This window comes from Typopeltis vanoorti, chromosome 3 (genome assembly GCF_054136105.1).
Source record: "Typopeltis vanoorti isolate ZY-2024b chromosome 3, IOZ_Tvanoo_1.0, whole genome shotgun sequence".
Lineage (NCBI taxonomy): Eukaryota > Metazoa > Arthropoda > Arachnida > Uropygi > Thelyphonidae > Typopeltis > Typopeltis vanoorti.
The window spans coordinates 105,371,644-105,395,274 of NC_143551.1; the positions used below are offsets into that span (position 1 = coordinate 105,371,644).

The following is a 23,631-nucleotide window of genomic DNA, read 5'->3' on the forward strand; positions in this document are numbered from 1 at the left end:
TCTATCTGATAACTGTAGCAATTATTGCATCTCTTGAACTATAGGGACCATTAAAAAAATTAATAGTTGTTTTGAAACATGGCCAAAGCAATGAAAGTTATAAAGCCAGTACGGCATTTTGTCTATTAAATGTGTATTCTTCTTATCGATCTGTCTGTTTTGTGGGATGAAAATCAACAGCAATCATTCTGAACAATTGTGCTGCAGTTCAACTAAAACAATTAATCTGAATATCTTATAACAATACTGATAGAAATGTGATCTAGTGATATTGAGTATCAATATCTATTAGGATATTTGTAAAAGGGGGGGGAAGAAAGGATGAGAATTAGAATACTGGTTATGGAGTACAAGATCAATATGTCCATCTTCACTATAGGAATAGGCTATCATTTTGGAGTATATGCCAAAAACCTGTATTTATTCATCAACAGTTAACAGAAAGCCCACACTGGAATGTGGGAACTGCTACTACAGTACTGAGAGTTATGAAAATAAAGGACTTATGAAAGAATGAAATGCCCATATAATTTATATAACGGTATGTTCTGACATGGTAGATTTGTGTATTTGCAGAGTTTAAATATTCTACTCTGAATATTCAACCTATGATCCACAAGCAGGAAAGAAAATGGATCATAAGTACATTATTATCAGTGCATAGTATACATGCTCCATTTTATGACATTTAATTTTTATGCTAAGGAGAATCTGAACTATAAGAACAAGAAATTCATTAAACTTACTTTCAGAAAGTTTAGAGACCCTTTCTACTATTTTTATTGCTACTAATGTCTTACATAAATTTAGTAGCAAAAAGCAAAATATTCAGATAGAACAATACAATAAATAAATAATTTTTGCATTACTGAGCTGTGAAATAATATCTTAAAAAAAAGTAACTTTTGGCAAAATGGATAGAGTAATTAAATAACACAGTTATAAAACACACACACACACACACACACTATATGTCAAGTTGAGGTCTCATCACACTTATATATGTGTACACGTGTGTGTGTGTGTGTGTAGGCATGCACACACAGAATGCAATTTTAGCACATAATGCAAGGAATTTTCACAAAAATATAAACTTATTTCTTAAAATTTCCCCCGTTCATTTTAGCAGCTAGTGCTGGATGGCTGTATAAAAATATAGAAGTAATTACCAGGCCTGCTCCTATGGCAAATTTTAGAGTAAGATGAAAGTTGAATGCATATACAGAGATAAGACATGATAGTACTATGGCTAAAGATGTAGCAAATCCTTTGAGAATATTGTCTGCATATTTTACTACTACAGCAACCACTAGTCCTCCTACTGCTTGTAAAAGGATAACAATCCAGATCAGGGTATTATAGCCAAAAAAAAACCCTTTTTCAGTTACCTCTGAGTAGTCACTAATAAAAGTTGTAGCAAGTCCAAATGGAATGGCAAAGGTGCTTAGCTGTACATTCCTCATCCACACTGAGATATCACTACCTTTCAAAATCTTCTCAAAATACACTCCAGCAAATCCTGAAAGACAGCATGCTACAACAATGGCAAGAAAACCAATCAGCGGATACTGTTCTCTACCTGAAGGATTTGTTTTAGGAGCACCAATTTGTGCTAACTGAACTAAGGCAACACCAAGGAATAACAGCAATAATGCTACCCACTGGAAAGGACCGAGCCGTTTACGTAACATCACAACAGAAAATATTGCTGTTGTAAGAATTTTTAGTTGGTATGTAACCTAAAAAAAAAGAAAGATAACTTAAGCTTTTCAGTCTAAAAATTATGTGAGCATATGAAACATTTAATTTACATTTTGTAGCTATTAATAGTTACAAAGAGCAACTTGAAAGGAAAAAAAAAAGTATAACAACAACACAAATCAAAACTTCTTAAATGGAGTTTCTATGCTTAAATTTCATATGCTGATTCCAAAAATGATTTTTTTTCTGGAAGAGAGAGGAGGGGCGGGGAAATTATGCTTTTTTACAAAATATATAGTAAATATATACTAGTAAAATATATAGATATGGGGGATGGGGAGGGGAGGACTTCTAAATTGTCACTTTTTTTTCTAATATGAAACCACCATTTAAAATAGATCTTGATGACAATGCATAAATGACAAAATAATTAAATGCACAACATAAAACAAAGATGATGGCTCAACCTCAAAAAACAATGCTTAAAGTGACTAATCCTAATGATGTTCTACTGCAAACATGCTAGATATTTTGAATATCAGCAATTATCTTGTGAGAATTTGCACATGCAAGTGAAAATGATTGCCATTTCATGGTAGGCATACTCCACTTACTAATGCAGAATCCAGCTGCACAGAGGCATGAGTAGAATCCTCCATTAGTAGAAAGGAAAGAGTAATGTATGGAGATTCTATGATAAAAGGCAGTAGTGATGAAATGACAAAAGCATGTTTCCCATTTGCAAAAATCAAGGATGTCAGTGAAGATATATGTGCAAGAGAGGTGCTGAATGTTGACTGTTTTGGCAGGCACGAATGATACGAAAGGGAAGAAATATACAATGAGAGCAGATATGAAAGAGTGGCTCGGGGAAAAAAAAAAAAAAAAAGGCGAGAGAGAAAAGATTGCAAGTCTGCTGCTACAGTATGATAGGAATTGAGAAGCCTCAGGATTGCCAGGAAGTCAATGAGAAGATTGTGCAAAGAGGAATGGCATGCTGTTTATAGATATATGGAATACATATGATATATGAAAGGACTTTTATACACCTCACAGATAGAATTTGAATGGTTTTAGAGTTATATATTTGGAGACAGTGTTGTTCACTGAGAGGCTGGAGATCCAAAATCTGGGAAATGACAGATGTTAAGGAGATGCAGTCAAGTATATGAGGGCCGTCTAAAAGGTTCTCAGCCTCACCCAAAGATGGCAACACTATCAGCATGATTTTTTTTCCCAAGTTGATACATCTGTCATAAGCATACATGTGAATTGCAAGTCATTCTATCAGTAGTTTGTTTTATACAGCTGTCTAAAGCAAATCTGTATCCCTTGAAATGGATAAAATTGAGTATTGTGTGGTTATAAAATTCTTTGTAAAAGAAGGCTTAGTGCCAAAAGAAATTCATTCAAAGTTCATAAAAGTTTATGGGCACTCTTCTTCGTTTTTGACAATTAAGAAATGGGCTGCCGAGTTTAAACATGGCCGTACCAGCATTGAAGATGATCCAAGTGAAGGACATCTAAAATGTGTAACAACACCAGAAATCATTTCAAAATGCGTGAAATTGCTGAGGCTATAGGCATTTCAAAAGAACGTGTAGGATGTATTTTGCATGAAGAATTGCAAATGAAAAAGCTTTGAGCAAGATGGGTGCTGCGCTTGCTCAAGCAGATCAAAAATGCACTCGCATAGAAATCTCTGAAGAGTATTTGGAGTGTTTTAACAAGAATAAAACTGATTTTGTGCATTGATTTATTACTATGGATGAGACTTGGATTCACTATTACACACCAAAATCCAAACAGCAGTCAAAACAGTGGACAGAAGCCGGTTGTTCAGTACCCAAGAAGACAAAGTCAGTTCCATCAGCAGGAAAGGTCATGATATCGGTGTTTTGAGATGCTAAAGGCATTTTGTTTATTAATTATCTTGAAAAGGATAAACAATAAATGGGGAATATTATTCTGATCTTTTAACCAGACTAGACAAAAAAAATTTGTGAGAAAAGATGCGGTTTGCAGAAGGAAAAAATCACTTTCATCAGGACAATGCACCTGATGGAATCTGCACTATGAATTGTTGGAACATCCACCCTATTCCCCAGATTTGGCTCTGTCTGACTTCTATCTCTTCGCAAAAACTAAAACTCTTCATCGCTGGTCAGTGTTTTTCTTCGAATCAAGAGGTGATTGCAGCTGTAGAGGAGTATTTTGCAATCTTACTGAGAACCACTACGGGGAGAGGATAATGGCGCTGGAGCATTTCTGGAATAAATGTATTATTCTTAAGGGAGATTATGTTGGAAAATAAAAATAATTTTGAAATTATAAAATCATTTTTCATTGTTAGGCCAAGAACTTTTCAGACCACCCTTGTATAGTGCCATGTATAGAACAAATGAATGTGAGCTTTAAATCTGAATGGATTTAATTATATTATGTAATAAAGTAATTATATTATGCAATAGCAATTGTTAGCCCAAGGGGATGTTCAAATATGTAGATGAATACCAGAAGTATCAAAAATAAAGAGGAGCAGTATTTGACTTGTCAGCTTGATTTAGCCAAAATTTATCAACATCAGTGAGAGCTTGTGACAGAAGATAATATAGGAATAGAATTTAAGGAAAATATTGTATTTTCTCATAAGAGAGAGCAAATAGGACAGGAGGAGAGGTATTACTGATGGCAGCTGAAAAAAGTGCAACCAATAAAAATACAAGTTAAGGAGCATTTTAGAACTGAGGGAAATGGAGCTATCTGCTTCATTTAAGGTTATCTGGTGTGCAAGGACAAAATATATTATTAGTGGTACCTATAGAAGGGAGGAGGGGGGGGACTGCATAGAAAGGCATGGAAGCCATTCATCAGCAAATTAGTACTATGAGTGCAGAGAAAGCAATTACAGTAGCGAACAACTTAATCCGAACAAGCCAAATTTTCATCAAGTTTTTGGTTTTGGTTAAGTGCTGTGTATTTTAACTGCCTCTACAACATGTATTAACAGTGTTGTGCATTTTTGATAGTGTAAAATAAGCTGACATTTATTGCATTTTATGTAGCTATAAACGGATACATCTCTAAGAAAGCGTTCAAAAATATGTACTCTTTCTCAGTACACACATTCATGACTCAATGACAAATCGCCAATGAGTGCAGTGTTGGTTTGGATACTGTTAATGCAATTTTAAAGAGATTTAGGGAGACAGCTACCTTTTCTCCTGACAGAAAAGGAAAATGTGGGTGAAAAAGGAAAACTACACTTACTCAAGATTGTTTACTAGTCAGGAAAAGCAAAATGAATCCAAGATTGTCTGCTGTAGACTTAAACAGAGATTTGGCTGCTAATGGGATTAATGTTTCTGGCATGACAGTCCATCGAAGATTGTTGGACTGCCCACAGACCAAAAAAGAAACAACTGTTGACAAAGGCTATGCAGAAAAAGAGGCTCCAGCTGCCAAGAGTGTACAAAGATTGGACTGTTGTAAAGTGGAAGAAAGTCATATTCTCAGATAAGAGCCATTTTTTCGTTCAAGGAGAGTGAGTACCCTATGTTGTCAAATTACCAGCTGAGAAGACTTCTCCAACTCACTTTCAACAAGCTCTTAAACACTCAGCTAAAAAGATGTGATGTAGTTGTTTTACACATGACAATCCAGGATCACTTGTGCCTGTTGGCGGTATGATGAAAAGTGACCAATACATAAAAATGTTGGAGAAAAGAGTTATCCCACAGATTCAAAAAGACAAAGAACTCATCTTCCAACATGATCTTGCACCATGCCACACTTAAAAAAAAGTGAAAGAGTTATTCAAATATCAAAACATTCAATTGCTTCAGTGACCAGGTAATTCTGCTGACATTAACTCAACAGAAAATTTGTGAGACATAGTGAAAAAGAGACCTGGAAAATAAAATTGTAATACAGGGTATCCCAAAATTCATGCAAGAAGTAATTTTGATAGAAAACACAGGTTTTTAATTAAAAATTGTAATTTCTTATTGATTCATAAAGTATACAGTATAGGGTTATGCATGGAATAGCATATCGGGCAAATGGCCTCCACGGCTTTGCTGGCACATATGCACTCTTTTGTCAAAATTTTCCATGACCGTTTTGCATAAATGTGGCTGAATTTCGTTGATACAGCATTCAATTTCCTCCTTCAAGGCATGGGTGGTCGTGGGCTTGTTGGCATAAACCTTAGATTTCAAAAAACCCCAAAGAAAAAAGTCCAACGGCGTTAAGTCACATGATCTGGGTGGCCAATTCTGATCACCAAAACGGGAAATTACACGACCAGGAAATGACTCATGCAGTAATTGAATTGTTTCTCGGGCTGTATGGCATGTTGCACCGTCTTGTTGAAACCACGTTGTCCACATCCATATCTTGCAATTTAGACACAAAAAACTGGATTATCATGTTGCGATAGCGAGCACCATTAACTGTTATTGCCTTACCAGCCGCATTTTCTAAGAAGAATGGACCGATGATGCCTCCAGCCCAAAATCCGCACCAAACAGTGACACGTTGTGGATGCATTTGTTTCTCAACAATCACTCGTGGATTTTCTGAACCCCAAATGCGACAATTTTGTCGATTAACGAAGCCATCAAGATAAAAATGAGCCTCATCGCTGAAGATGATTTTGTTCGAAAAATAAGCATCCACTTGTTGTTGTTCCATAATCCATTCAATGAACTCTCTTCGCTGTGTGTGGTCAGTAGGCTTCAGTTCTTGAGTCAATTGAACTTTGTAAGCATAAAGATGCAAATCTTTCGTGAGAATACGCTGTAGAGAGCTTCTCGAAATGCCCAATTCAAGACTGCTCTCAGATGTGAACTGTAGACTAAAATACACAAAGATTATTGAAAAAAAAATTAAAGAGTTTGAGAACAGGAATCAAATCTTGTAGATTCAGAGGCAAACTCTGAAGAAAACATTGATTGATTCTGCAGAGAGGCATGTGGTGAGGTTGTCTGCAAGGATAAAAAAAATCAGAACTCCCTGGCGGACACAGGAAGTTAAAGAGGCAGTGAAGGAAAAGAAGAAAGCATATCAAAAGTTCCTGTCAAATAAGTCAGCTTGTGCTCTTAGAGAATATAGAGACAAATACAAGAATGCTAAACACTGTAAAACTAGCTAAACAAAAGTCATGGGAGGACTTTGGCAAGAATATAGAAAATAAATATCAAGAAGGTGGCAAAATATTCTGAAGGTTGTTGAAGAAGCTTAGGAATGGAGGAAAGAGTGCTGTAAAAGGAGTTAGAGATGATAAAGGTGACATGAAAACGGGAGAAAAAGATATCTTTGAAGTATGGAGTAATTACTTTGAAAAACTGCTAAATGAAACAAGCAGGGATGATAGCACAGTGGTAAAAAACACTGACCAGGCATGCAATCAGGAATACATATCCATACTTGAAGTAGAAAAAGTCATCAAAGGCTTGAAATGGAAAGGCGGCAGGAGTAGATGATATTCGACCAGAAATGCTGAAGTATGGTGGTATAAGAGTCTTACAGTGGCTGCACTCGTGGCAGGAATTTGATGATGATATTATAGCTACTCCCTCTTTTCCCTGATTGTCATTGCTTGAATATAACATTTTGTATTTGTTGCTCAGAAAGATCTCACCAGTTTTTGTCTAGTTGTAATGCACATACTGTTTTTGTCTTTTTTTTGTTCAGTCACCCCTATTATGTCAATCTGGTACTTATCCAATTCCTCAGCTAGCTCCATTTCTTTGCCATTCAGGCTTCTTATGTTGATAGTATCAATCTTGAACTCTGCTGATGTTGAGTTGGGACACGTTCTGAGATTTGTTACAGTAGCTGACTTTTCTGTTTGCCTTGGTTCCCCTGATGAAAATGAGGGCCTTTAACCAGGCGACACCCTAGCTGTCATGAATTCTGTCATGTTGTACCATCATTTTTAAATTGTGGTTTAAGTTGGTTGATTAAAATACAATTTGGTTGGCTAAATCTCAAATTTCCAGTCTATCCTCGTTCATTCAATATCCAGGTAGATATCTAACAGGATGCACAATGAGAAGGTGAGAAGTGGACATTCAGTCAGAACCCCCAGTCGGTTCTCCACATTCCTTAAAAGGCTACGTGGAGGTCTCCTCCCAGATATACAGCTTTGACTGTTAAGCACCCCCAGGTAAACAATAATGATTGTCAATTTAACTCTGCAAAGTGTAAGATTATGCAATTCAGGATGAAAATATTACATACTGTGTATTACAACTAATGGTACTGGATTGTCAGATATTGATGAGGCTAGGGATTTGGGGGTGATGGTGGACAGAGTTCAGACAGCATATTTGCAAAGTTGGCAAAACAGCTCAAAGGATTACTTGAGTTATGGAGAACATATTGACAAGTAAGGAAGGAGAAGAAAGAGAGAGAGAAAGGAGGAGATAGTTATTATTCCTCTAAGTCAGCTGCACAGTCTTATCCTGATTTAGTCACCTGGGTTTCTTGAGGTTGAGCAATGTGATCAAAATAGTGGCAGGTCTTTGGAATGCAAAGCTTAAGATGGGTGGGGGATATGACAAAAATTTGTAAGTTGCTAAAGGGATTATATTCGATTAATACAAAAGAAATTTTCAATACATGAATAGGTGAAAGAACTAAAAATCACCACTGGAAATTGTGTAACAGTGTGTGTGTACAGACTAGAGTTTTTGCTCTGAGAACAGTGAATGACTGGAATAGATTGCTAGAGGTATATGTGCATGCCATGTGTGATTCAATTTAAGGAGGAGGAGTGTGATAAGTATTGTGTGAATAATAGTTAGCATAGGGCTTCTGTAATAAGTGAACTCAGTGGAGATGATTATAGTAGCAGTAATAACTTATAGATAAGCTTTAGAGATGCATAAACTATGAAGACTTGTGTAATTATCCTGTTGCCAATGATGGAGTGCACTGTGACACACATAACAATATAATCATCATTCTAATTTATGTTAACTTATTAAAATGTTCTATTAAGAAATTGTCCAGTACAATCCTCATCAAATGTTCTAATGACACTATTTCTATTTTGATATTTGTTGAGAGTTTTTTCCCCATGGTTATACTATAAATTAAATATGCCAAAAAATTATTCTTGGTTTCATCCTTTTTCCAAGTGTAAGCAAACAAAGTTTGTGCGTGAAGTAACTTCACGACTAAGCTACTTTTTGTGCGTGTGTGTCGCAATGTATTCTTTCATTTTTTCTAACGTAAATTCCACCCTCCATGACTCGGAATTGTTTTGAAAAATGACTGTGGAAATATTTAAGAAACAAACTATTTATAAGAGCTTCCCATATTGCAAATGCCTGTCTAAATCAGCGATTTTCAAATCCAGCTATGGTGGCCAAGTGCAACCACTGTGACATTTCTTTGTGGCCACCAGACATAAATATCAAATTTTGTTATTGATTTCAACATTAAGAAAGTTATTTATTCATAAAATATCATATGGAATTTAAAAAAAAAAAAGCAAGATTCAGCGTTATGAAACATGATTGTTCAACACCATGTTTTAATAAACATGTTAGATTTATTTTAAGTATTAAAGAAATTTGCCAATATTTGTAAGTTCTTCTTTTTCTAAGCTACAGAGAGAAAGATGGCACTTTTTCAACATTTTACAAGAACTTGGGAAGATAAGACATCAGCAAAGCAAAGTTAACAGTAGTTGCATGCTTCTAAGAAAAGTTATTTTCAGTGAAGTTTGTTCTTTGTTACATGCAGCATTCAACTTACATAATTGCTGGTATTTTCTTTCACTCTCATCAGTTATTTTCATTGGGTTATATTTGAATAAAAATTGAATACTTCTGAGCTATAAAGCTGACTGGAATTTTTGTAGCAATTGTTCTTGTTTGTGATAGTGTTACTTCATTAATATAAATCGTATTTATTTATTTTATTATATATTTCTATTCCTTTCCTTTTAGTAATTTCAGTGTGGAAATAAAAAGAATTTCTAGTAGGAAGTAAGTAAGTGAAATGATAAATAAAAGTCCTTTTTAAAGTTTAAATATAATTATCATCTAAGTTTATGCTTAGATGATCATTATGATAATATGAATTTTATGAATATGAAGATGATAATATTGAATTTTATAATCAGTTACAAAATACAATACACTCTCAATTTAATGGACTCCGATTCAACTGACTTCAGATTTAACGGATATATTTGAGAAATAAATACAGATAATGAAATAATTAATAAAAAAAAAAAAAATAATATGATGGTTAATCAGAAGCGATCGACACTGTTTATAAATTGCATCTTCAGATACATTCACATATATTCGTGATATTTCGTGCATACTTGTAATAGTTTGCATGCGTGCATATGCAAGAACAAAACATGTAGTGTTTAGATATTGCTGGAATAATTTTTAGTTAAACCATTATTAATCATTATTAATATCAGTTAATATGTCTGGGGTTAAAAGAAAACAAGTAAACTTGATGATAGCACAGAAACTTAAGTTAATAAGTAAGTTGGAAAGTGGTGCATCTGTTGCTCATGTTTATGAACTTTACGGGTGAAAAAGCAAATAGTTTCGGATGTGCAAAAATAAAGACAAACTTACTCAGTTTTCGCTAAAATATAGCGTTGAGAGCTCCAAAAGTGGTTTCACTGTGGCGGATAAGAAACGTGAAGTTGCCAAGCATAAGAATTTAGAAGGAGTTTAGAAGGTTTACAAGTGGTTCGTTCAATAGCGGTCTAGTGGCATTATTGTTTGTGGTGTTGAACTAAGGTCGGCTGCTTAAAAACTGGCATAACACATGGGTATACAGTTCCAGGAGAGTGATGTGTGGCTTTGGTGCTTTCAAAAGCGGCATTGGCATTACGAACAGGCAAACATGTGGTGAAGCAATGAGTGCTGATACTGAACAAGTTGAACCCTTCAGAAAACACATCAATGAAGTCATCGAATCTGAGGGTCTTATTTTGTCTCAAGTTCACAATGCAGATGAGACCGGTCTGTTCTATCATGCTGTTTCCGAAAATACCCTTGCGAACAAACATGAGATTAGCACGCCTGACTGCAAATTAAACAAGGAGTGCATTTCGGCCCTACTTTGTGCTAATGCCAATGGTAGTCGGAAGAGCACGAAAGCCTTGTGCTTTGAAGAATGTTATGAATCAGTTGCCTGTTATCTATTCCAGCTTGAGAAATGCCTGGTTTACAAGTCACCTTTTTTCCAACTGGTTTTTCAATCACTTCATAACTGAAGTGCAAAACTACCAAGAAGAGGTCCTGAAATCTCTCCTGAAGATGTAAAAGCTGTTTTACTTCTTGATAATGCATCAGCCCATCCTTATGCTGAGAAGTTGATTAGTAGGAATGGAAGAATATAATGTATCTTCCTTCCTCCAAACACCACTTCTATAATACAGCCTACAGACCAGGGAGTCATTGTTGCTTGTAAGAGGTTGTATAAAAAGAAGTTTCTTGAAGAGGTTTGGTTGTCTTGGAAAACGAAAACAATCCCAAAGAAGATACAAGAGGAGCCAGGACACTTCAAAATTTGCATGCATACAACATCAAGTTGCCATCTTTAATTTTGCTGCCACTTGGAAGGAGATAAAGACTACAACATTGGCTAAAGGTCCAGACCAAGTTACTGAATGGGAGTGAACAGAATACAATTTCAGAGGTTTTGAAACCTCTGATTTCCATGAAACTTTTGATGTAAGCTGGCGATAATGTCAATGAGGATGACATTGATGAGGGGGGGGGATCCAGGCTACCAAATTCTCAGCCAGGAAGTTGACGAGGAAGAAGAAGAAGTTCCAACTGGTCTGAAACTATCGGTGGTTAGGGAACACATGGACGACATCATCTTGTTCATAGGCACATCTTCAGATCCAGAGGTGATTGCTTATTACAAACATTTTTGCCAATTTCGATTTAATCATTAAAAAACAGTATAAAAGTGGAAAGCAACTGAAACTTGATGCTTTTTTCAAGCCCAATCCTCAGTAAAATGGCATTTACATAAAAATGTTCTCATTAAAATATATTAGTGCTGTACCACTGAAAGTGTTTTATTTTCAATACTATTCCTAAGATTCATGATTTAACTGACTTTCAATTTTACGGACAACCCTTAGCCCCTAATAGTCCGTTAAATCAAAAGTTTACTGTATATATATAATATATATATATATATATATATATATATATGTATAATAAAATAAATAAAAATTATTATGTAATATTAGCAGGAGACTTAAATACAAGAATTGGAAACATGAAAATTAATAATAACATATGAATATATGGAGAACATACTCTAAACCGGAATGGTAAAAAATTGATCGACTTCATAGTTTATAATAACCTTAAAATAATGAATTCTTTCTATAAACAAAGACATACATAAATATACTTGGGCAGCAAGAGGATGGAAATCAATATTAGATTACTTTATCTTAAATGAAAAGACATCAAAGTTCTCTTTAGATGTTAGAGTTCACAAAGGATATGAAATAAATAGTGACCACTTCCTCATTAAAATAAAATTAATATACCTAAACAGCTACAAATAACAAGAACAGAAAGAAAATTTAAAACATTTGTTTATAAAACTAGATTATTAAATGACACAAATATACAATGCCTATATGAACAAAGAATTAACCAATATTTAGATAAAATATAATGAAATGAAAAAATAGAAACAGAATGGCTAAATATAAAAATGATACTAAATTCAGCAGAAAATGAAAGCTTAGGAAAGACTAAAAAATTCAATAAAAAGAAAAAACTGAAGCTATGGGATAATACAGTCAAAGAAATAAAAAAGAAGCATATCATAAATGGTTAAGCAGTAAAAGATTAGGAGATGAAATAGAATATAAAAGAATAAGAGCCTAGCTAAAAGAGAAGTCAGAAAAAGACATACAGAATCATGGAACAAATTTGTTTCTAATTTAGAACATGATTTATACAAAATAAGACCCAATATATAAAAGATTTTGAAACATTTAAGTACAGATACTAAAGAAAACATAAAATTAAACACCGAATTGAAATTAAAAGAATTTCTAGATTTCTATACAGAATTAAGGACAGATAAATATTTTAAAAAAATTAACTGGCAAACATTTAATGAAAATGAAAAGGAAACAACTAAAGAAGAATTAGAAATCAGCCTGAAAGAAACAAGAAATGGAAAATCACCTGGAGAAGATAAGTTAGGTTCAGAATTATACAAATATGCAGGAATAAGGGTCAAAGAAAGACTCCAATTAGATAAAATAGGAGATTTCTGAATCAACAAGTAATCCACCAATAGAATGGAAAAAAGCAATTGTGATCCCTATCTTTAAAAAAGGTAGTAGAGATGAGATGACCCTAAAAATTATAGAGGTATAAGTATACTAAATTCTTGTTACAAAATACATAGCAGAATTTTAAATAACAAACTAATAAAATATTCTGAAAACTTTATTTTAGAAGTATAGAATGGATTTAGAAAAGGACAATCATGTATAGACCTGGCCTTTTGCCTAAAATTAATAATAGAGAAAAGAAGAGAATACAATTTAGAAATACATATTACATTTATTGACTTTGAAAAAACATTTGACAAAGTTAAAAGAAGAATTTTATTTAACATATTAAAAGAAAGACAAATACCAAATAATATTCTACAAGTTATCATAAGTATATATATGAAAATAATCAAATACAAATAAGATTAAATTATGAACTATCATGTACAAGAGAGATAAACCAAGGATTCCGACATGGATGTCCCCTTTCAGCAACTCTTTTTGAGATTTATCTAAATGAAATAATAGTAAAATGGAATAAAAATTTCCATCAAGGTATTAAACTTTCTCCTACTGCAAACTTAAACACTCTCCTTTTTGCTGGTGACCAAATAATAATTACAAATTCTGAAGATAACTTACAGAAAGCTATTTTAAATCCAAATGAGATAGCCAAAGATTATGGTATGATAATATCAACAGAAAAATCAAAAACGATGGCCTTTAAAAGACAAGATCCAGATAACAAGATTTTAGAACAGGTGAATTCATTTAACTACCTAGGATGTATGATTATATATGAAAATGAAAAAGATATAAACCTAAAAATTGCTAAATATTTAAAAATAAGAGGTGTAATTAACTCTATATTTAAACCTAACCTAGTTCAAAAACAAACCAGACTAAAAGTTTACAATACATTAGCCCTACCAGTCTTATGGTATAGAAGTGAAATCTGGGCAATTAAACAAAAAGACAAACAAAGATCAATAACAGTTAAAATGAGGTTTATGAGAAAAACTGCAAAGTATACTCTTCTTCTTCATCTGTCTTCCATCATGTATGTGGATGATGATGAGACCGAATGAACTCTTTCCACTTTCGTCTGTCCCTGGAGAGTCTGAACAATTCTATCCAGTTTGGTGTTGCTTGTTGTGATTTGGGTTTCAGGTCCACTTTTATTTTGTCTATCCATCTAATTCTGGGCTGCTCTTTGGATCTTTTACCTTCCATCATTGTATACAGGGCTTTAGTTAGTAATCTTTCTGTTCCCAATCTAGTCACATGGCCAAACCATCACAGTCTTCTTTCTTGGATTTTGTCTATTATTGTTATTTCTTGTTTTAGTCATTTCCTTATATCTTCATTTCTTAGTCTATCCAGCAGAGATACTCCAAGTAATCTTCTTAGCCAACCCATTTCAGTAGTTAATCTTTTCTTTTTTTTTTTACTTTTTTTTAAATTGAAAGTATACTCTATTCGATCATAAAAGAAATGAAGAAATTATGAAAGAATTAAACCAGGAATCAGTAATAGAAAAAATTACAAAATATAAACATAAATGGATGGAACATGTTGAAAGAATGAAAACAGAAAGATCACCAAAACAAGCCTTAAATTACAAACCACTAGGGAAAAGAAAACAAGGATGTCCTCTTAAGAGATTCCACGATGACTTCTAAGGCCGGAACAGGCCACTCTAGGCCTGAATCCTTGACAAGCATGATGATGATGACGCTTAGATGAAAGTAATGATCTGGGTATGTGCAAAATACTTTGACAACTGATAAAACTAAATATGTTGAAAAGTTATCATGACTCACTGTATTAGGATATTAAAGGAACTTCTCGATGCAGTGACCGTTTATGATGCAATTAAAGAGGATTTAAAAAAAAAAAAAAACAATTAAGAATTCCACAAATAATTTAGGTGGTGTAACTGCTGATGGTACAACACTAATGAAAAGTGAAAGGAATGGTGTACTGATTTTGTGTAATAAAAACTGTACCAATGAAATTTTTTGCTTACATTGCATTGTTCAGCAAAACAGTAATTAAGTGTATGGATGATGTGGGATTGACAATTCGAAAAGATCAAAATGCAATCAACACAAATAGGTGTGTTGCTAAATAAATTAGTGCATTATGTGAGAATAATGACAAACTGTATTAATTATAATCATATAAGATGGTTAAGTTTTGATGCTAGTGTGTAGCGTCCTTATGAATTGTATTTTTATACGTTAAGTGCAGTTCACAGTTAAGTGCAATAAAACCTAATCATAAAGATTTAGTGGAAAAATTGCAAAACAATGTTGTATACAGCTTAATATTATTTTTAAAAGACTAGCAAGATTGAGTCCAATAAATAAGCAACTACAAGCAGAAAACTGGACAATTATTGATGCAATGTTTATAATTGATAAACTCAAAAATATCTCAAAGGATCTTATATGTTAAGCTCAGAGCGATGATTTTTCCATCTTTAAATAGTTTTATAAATAAGATATCTAACAGAGCAGTTTGAATAAATATTAAAAATAAAATTACCAACTGTTGAAAATTCTTATAAGATAAGAAATAGATAATAAGATAAGAAAATAAGAAAGAAATTAGTCGGAACACTAAATTAGCTGTATACAAGACAGTGTTCAAACCAGTTTTAACTTATGGATCTGAGAGCTGGGTCAGAAGTAAAACACTTGACCAAAGACTAGAGACCGCAGATATGAGAGTCCTGAGAAAGATTAGAGGCGTGAACAGATGGCATCAATGGCAATATCATATTAAAAATGAGGATATTAGGAAAGAACTTGACATCATCAGCATCCAGGAATGCGTTAGCAGAGCTAATCTCAGGTGGTATGATCACTTAAATAGAATGGGAGAGGAAAGATTAGCAAAACAAGTGTTCTCTGCCAGGTTGGCAGGAAAACGACCCACAGGAAGACCAAGATATAGGTGGATTGATACGGTACAAAGTGCCTTAGATGATAGAAATATAAGATCTGATAATGTTGGAGTCTTGACAAGTAACAGACTGATTTGGAGGGAAATTGTAGATAGGAAGTTAGTAATGATGTAATTTTTTCATGTAGTACTGTCATATCCTGTACACCCCTTGAGGGTACATGGCAGGAATTTGATGATGATGACTGTTGAAAATTTTAAACTAAACTGAATGGAAGATTTAAAGAACTTAATTGTTGTTTTTTAAAAAATCTATTTCTTTCATAACATCTCCTTTTCAAGAAATGGATATGTAAAGTTTGGAATCTTTGCACAATAGAATATCCTCATTTTCTGCTATTTCAATACTTAACTGGACGAATTTCCATTAATGCAAAATTTTGCTTAATGGAAATTCATAATGATGATAGACTGAAAATGTTTTTCAAAGACAAAAACTTGAATAGTATCATTTTGGATGGATCTGTATAACAATTCAAGTGAATTAGCTACAGTCACTCTACTGCTTTTGTATATAATATGCATATAAATCCCACCTAATTATTGTTGTTATCAGTAACTTAATATTAAAAAAAAAAAAAAAAGGAATTAAGAGGACACCAGTTAAATGTCACAGCCATTTTTGCAGCCACCAGAAACAAACTTTTGAGATCAGCTGGTCTACATTATACTGAAATATTACAGAATAAAATTTGTCTCATCTAAACATCTTAAAGAATCCATGTGTTGAGGCTTAAGTGGGGTGAGGACATCACGTTGGAGGTTTAATGGAATATTTACAGTACTAGGAAAGGATTAACAACTAATTTTAATGCTTCCAATATTTCAGTTTGTAGCATGCTGTATCAGTAGCATCTACTATGGATCTTAGGGGGAAATTGGGTTTGTGGATTTTTGGTAAACAATATATTCGGGGGGGAAAGGACGAGAACTGAAAAGTTTGATATTTTTCGCAATGTCCAGTGGCCAGGAGGATACTTTTTCAAGTAAGTTTTTAAATTTTTTAACTGGAATTTAAATCCCCAAATGTAATTCCTCCAAGACCCATAGTAGATGTCACTGATGCACCATACTACAAACTGCCAAAGCAGCTTGCTAGCTCTCTTATCCCTCTCACTTGACTTACCACATTCTATGTAAAAACTCTACCCATTTTAAAACCTTGATTGAAAATCTAACATTAAATAATATAGATATATTGGTAAGCATTGGCATCACCTCACTGTTTTCCAATATTTCCTTAAATGATACCTTAACACTCTTAAAAAACGTTTCTCCTTCTGATATCTTAGATTTCTTTTCCTTTGTCATCAATTCTGGTTAATTTTCTTGGAAGAAACAAAATTTACAAACTGACAGAGGGAACCACTATCATTTCCCCCCTTCTCACCCCTCTTTCCAATTTTTACATGGAAAATTTTGAAAAATGAGTCATAGACTCAGTCCCCCCCTCAAACCTTCTATCTGGCTAAGGTTTGAGAGGGGGCCCAGACATCACCTCACTAGACTCCTTCCTCAGTCACCTCAATAGTCTACATCCAAGAATCCAGTTTATGACGGAAAAGGGAAATAACAATAGTTTACCCTTCCTAGACACCTTAGTAACATGCCTTCCTAATGGTAACCTTTCATTCACTATATAGAAAACCTACTCACACAGGTAGATATATTCACAAACTCTCCCACCACAACTCCTCTCATCAATATGGCATTATTAAAACTCTAACCAATAGATCTCACAAATCTTTGTTCCAGTGGAATCTTTCAACAGAACTCAACCACACTTTCCTTTCCAATGGTTACAGTGATTATAGAATTAAAAAAAGAATCAGTTCCTCCCCATCTCTTCAGAAGGATTTCAGAAATGTCATCACCATCCCCTACATCTGTGGCACATCAGAAAAAAATAGCCAAGTCCTTAAAAAAGTACAACCTCTATGCATCTTTTAAGTCCCACTGTAAACTTGCTACTCTTCTCCGTTCTACCAAAGATCAGCTCTCTCAGTGCCTGGAGCATATAAAGTACCCTGTTCCTGCAAGCTGGCTTACTTTGGACAGACAGGTAGATCAGCAACCATCCATTTTAGAAGAACACAAATCATACATCTACAATCACGACTATGGTCAATCTAGCCTTACAGACCATGCTTTGGATACAACTCACAGGATCTCCTGGAGAAAAACCACCGTGCTCCACCATAGTAAATTCAAAAAAGAAAGACTGTTTTAGAATCTGCAGCAGCACTCAGAAATCAACTGAATTTAAATAAATACGGTTGCATAAAGCTTCCCAAAATTTGGGAAACATTAATTATTAGAACCCTTTAAGAATTTTTCAAAATTTTCCATGTAAAAATTGGAAAGAGGGATGAGACGGGGGGGTAGAATGATAGTGGTTCCCTCTGTCTGTCTGTAAATTTTGTTCTTCCAAGAAAAATAATCAGAATTGATGATTAATTATTAGAGATCCCACTTTACATCCTAGGCCTCCAACAAACGGCCATAGAGGATGCACCACCTAGATAGGACTTTAGAGTCACTCAGTGTTTCATTTAGTATTGTGTTGTATTTGAGTGTGTGTTACAAGAGTTACTTGTAATCCCTGAAGATGTCTCAGTGACTGAGATGAAATATTGGAAGCATTAAAATGAGTTTTTAATCCTTTCTAATTGTTGTAAATATTCCATTAAACCTCCAACGAGACATCTTAAAGAATCATCTAAACAATAATGACTTCTCATCTTGAAGTACTGGAGATATCTTAACCCACCAATCAAGTCAAAAAATAAGAATGAAATTATGTGATTTCGACCTGTGTTTTTAAAGGCATGAGAAATTCATTCACCACCCAACAGGTCCACACACACAGTGTGCGGACCTGTTGGGTGGTGAATGAATTTCAGAATTTCTATTGGATACTTGGAATTTGAATGTCAGAATACCTATTACATCAAATATTCACCTTTCGAGACACTTAAATTAACATGTCAGAACATAAGTGTCGATTTACCAGACTAGCAAGCAAGAACATTTTAATATGGTGTTGACAGACGATTACCACCTGCATCATCATGAGATGCATGTTCAATTTCTTCAGCAAAATGTGCATTCTGGACTAGAAGACCACATTTCATAATGACTACAATAATTCAGATTCATTTCTGAAAAACACTTTACCAAAGGATGACAACATTTTAATTTATTAAGATTTTTGACCCTCCATAGGGGAGTGAGGCAAGTCCACGTCCACGTCGTGCTCCCTGGGACCTTCCATAGGGTACACTCCCTACAAGGATGCTAACGGACCTCTGCGAAGAACAACGGACAAATCAGTGGAAGAGGATTCGTATCCCAACAGTGAAATGTGCGGAAGAATCTTCAGAGGAGCAGACCTCTATAAACAACCCGGGCTCAGCTGGCTCTGGCTGTCAGTACCTGGTTAGGGGCCCCCTACCTAGGGTTACAAGGAAAAATAAAGGATTCAATCCTCTGACAAAGAGAAGCAGCTTTGTCAGTACTGACACAAGGTTGAAGTCTCGTGATGACGGTAAAGCTTGTGATTAAAAAATTGCAGATGGCAATACAGTTTATTGTGTACTGTATTGCCATCTGTAATACTGCAGAGCAGAAAGCAAATGGAGAAACTACTGCTCTATTCTCTCTCCAGACTAACCACCATGGCGAGCAAATCTACACAAATGGCCCCAAGTTACCGGCATCCCTTAAATGGGACAGGGGTGCGAAGAATCCCCGGACTCAACATGGTGTGCTCAGTAAAACTAGGAACCTGGAATGTCAGAACCTTGTATGAAGCAGGTAAGCTAAGAAATACTATCCAAGAAATGAAAAGACTCGAAATTGGAATTTTAGGAATGGGTGAAGTTAGGTGGCCAGGATCAGGCAAAACTCAAGTCAATGACATGACAATGTATCACTCTGGAAGTTGTGAAAACAACCATCAAAACGGAGTTGGAATAATAATAAACAAAGATATCAATAAGTCACTGTTGAGCTTCATCCCTTACTCAGATAGGATGATGTTATTAAAACTGAAAGGACGACCACTAGATGTTAATCTTATACAGGTCTATGCCCCTACTGCTGACAAGAGTGATACCGAGATTGAAGAATTTTATGATCAATTAAAAGAACTAATGAAAAACACAAAAAAGCATGATATTAACATAGTCATGGGTGATTTCAGTGCTAAAGTTGGGAAAGGTAGAAGTCGAGATGTAGTTGGGGAACATGGACTGGGCACAAGAAATGAGAGAGGTGACCGTCTTTTTCAGTTCTGCCAGGAAGAGGAGCTAATAATCACAAACACATGGTTTAGGTTACCACCACGAAGATTGTATACTTGGAGATCACCACAGGATAATAATGGGAATATAGTCAGAAACCAAATTGATTACTTGCTAATTAATCAACGATTTCGAAGTTCTATAAAGAGTACAAAAACCTACCCTAGTGCAGATATTGCTTCTGATCATAACCTACTGGCGGCAGAGTTACAACTTAGACTGAAAGCTATACTTAAGAAACATCAACAAAAAAGGTTTGATTTGGGAAAATTAAAAAACACAGAGATAAGAAGCAAATTGAGTCAAGATCTGAATCAAGAGCTAGCACTTATCAAGAATGAATGATGACATCATGAGGGTTGATGAATTGTGGGACAAATTGAAATCTGTCTTCACAGAGAAATGTACCAATACCTTATGTCCTAATAGAGCAGTAAAAAAGAAAGATTGGATGACTGATGAAATTCTTTCTCTCATGGATCAACGCAGATCACATAAAAATCATAATCCAACAAAATATACAGAGGTTCAGAAAATTATTAAACACAAGATAAAAGAAGCAAAAGAAATCTGGATGAATGAAAAATGTAAAGAAATAGAAATTCTACAGGAAAAGCATGACAATTTTAATCTACACAAAAAGATGAAAGAGACCTCAGGTATATGTAAGAAAAAAACAATTCTGTATCCTTCGAAACAAAAAGGGAGAAATTATATCCAAAAAGGATGACAAAATACAAGAATGGGTGAAATATATAGAAGAACTCTTTACTGATAACAGACAGAACCCAGAAAATACTTATGAACATATGGAAGGTCCATGCATTCTAAGATCAGAGGTAGAATGTGCACTAAACTCAGCTAAAAATGGTAAAGCCCTAGGACCAGATGGAATACCAGTAGAAATAGTAAAGTTATTAGAAGGTGACAACATTAACATATTAGTAAAGCTATTTAATAAGATCTAATATACAGGCATAATCCCTCAAGAACGGTTACAGTTGATCTTCATCATGCTACCTAAAAAAAAGTAAATGCGAAAACTTGTAATGACTACAGAATGATCAGCCTAATGAGTCACGTTCTTAAAATGTTTCTGAAAATAATTCAAAAAAGAATACACAGAAAATGTGAAGACACCATCAGTGATACCCAATTCAGCTTTAGAAACGGCTTGGGAACAAGAGAGGCCCTTTTCTGTTCTCAGATCTTATTTCAAAAATGTATTGACCAAAACAAGGTAATATTCATTTGCTTCATCGACTTCGAGAAAGCATTTGACAAAGTCCAACATGCTAAAATGATTGTACTATTAAAAAGAATTGGATTAGATGGTAAAGACATCAGGATCATTGAAAACTTATATTGGAACCAAAAGGCATCTGTTCAAGTTGATGACATTATTACAGACTCCATTAACATCAAACGAGGAGTAAGGCAAGGATGTGTGCTGTCACCTCTTCTTTTTAACATCTACTCAGAAGCCATATTTCAAAATCTTTTGGAACTAATAAATGAAGAGAGTGAAAAAATGGGATTAAAAATAAATATCACCAAAACTAAATTCATGGTCATAAGTAAGAAACCAATTCTTAATTTAGCACTTTCTTTAAATAGGAAACAAATAGAAAGAGTGGCAAAGTTTAAATATCTCGGATGCTGGTTAAATGAAGATTGCAATCCAGAAATGGAAATAAAAGTTAGAATTGAAATGGCAAGAAAAAATTTTCTCTTGATGAAATCAACACTGTGTAACCGCAGTTTAAACTTAGAGCTTAGAGTACGCATGGTTAAATACTATGTATGTTCTGTACTGCTGTACGGTGCAGAAACTTGGACCTTAAAAACAACATCAATAAAAAGACTTGAAGCCTTTGAGATGTGGCTATACAGACGAATGTTAAAAATCCCATGGACAGCAAAAACGTCCAATCAGGAAGTACTGGAACAAATGGGGAAATCACGTGAACTTTTAGATACCATAAAAAGAAGGTAAACTGCATATCTTGGTCACCTACTTCAACTGATTATAAAAGGGAAGATAAATGGAAGAAGAAGACAAGGAAGACGAAGAAAATCTTGGCTGGCAGACAGACAGTAGACTGGTATGAACTCTGAGAGACTGCTCAGAGTAGCTGAGAATTGCTCAAAATTTACCAAGGTGGTCGCCGACCTCCGATAGGAGATGGCACTCAAAGAAGAAGAAGACCCTCCATAAGTCCTACTCTAAGTTCACTGACAATCTATGATCAATGGAAATGTATCTGCAAATCTTCCACATGGCAATTCCATTGTGGTTCATGTAATGTTCAACTTTATAGATTTTCTGATGGATATCTTGGGTGAGACAAATATCAATTCTTTTCAACATGTTCATCTTCTGCTAACTATATTGCATCGTGGATAATGCCATTGCTGCGCACAATCCTCTCTTATCAGGCACTGTTGCTTTTGTTGGTGGCTATAAGTCTTTTTTTTTTTTTTTAGTCTATATCGGTTTGAATGGTTTCACCAGTAATACAATGATCATAGTTTTTTTTTTTTTTTTTGCTTGTTACAATTCATTCTTCAATCATGAATTACCTTGCAAGTAAAAATTAACCTAAATACTCAGGTGATTCTTGCATAATTATTGGGATTGGTGTGTGTGTGGGGGGAAGAATAGAGACCTCTGGCATACTAAATTTGGCCAGTGGTCTGATTTAAAATATTCAAATGATGAAATAGATTTTAGTGCAGATCTCAAATACCATATATAATTAAACATAAATCTAGCTTAATGTGAAGAATTGCTATTCAGAAGATAGAAGAAGAAGATTAGGAATGGCTAAAACAACAGTCAAAGACTTGTCTTAAATCTGGATTTAAGATTGAGGATTCTGGTTGTAGCTGTCATGGATGATGTGAGACTTGAAGCCTAAAGAATTCTGATAGGAAAAGGATAGCTGCTTTTGAGATGTGTGCTACAGAAGGCTGTTGAGGATATTATATACTGAATGGTGGACAAGAAAAGATTGGTAGAACTTTACTCCTTAAGAATATTGACAGAAGAAAGTTGAAATATTCTGGAAGGAGAAGTCTTCCTTCCATCATTGAAAGGATGACTTCTCAAAACAGTAATAAAAGGTAAAGTTCCTGGAAAAAGAGGAAGGGATGGACCATCAACGAGATGGATGAATGGATGGTGTGCCTGGAATGACATCTGCAGAGTTGAACCTTCCAGAAAAGCATACAACAGGACCACCTGGCAAGGACTGGTATGACACTTCACCAAGCAACTGGGTGACCATACAGAATCTGATGATGTCCAATGAATAGACAGTTTAAACAAAACCAAAATGGCCA

The 23,631-nt window shown here is 34.5% G+C and overlaps 1 protein-coding gene across 1 annotated transcript in view; it reads right to left on the reverse strand.

The window, feature by feature from the left end:
* Positions 1-1,094: 1,094 nt before the first annotated feature.
* The window catches only part of LOC150108441 (UDP-galactose translocator-like), a 99,223-nt gene continuing 76,686 nt past the window's right edge, over positions 1,095-23,631 (reverse strand). The window contains exon 5 of the mRNA XM_090390783.1: positions 1,095-1,739. Within this exon, the coding sequence (XP_090246909.1) occupies positions 1,095-1,739 (645 nt within the window). The remainder of the gene's footprint in view (positions 1,740-23,631) is intronic.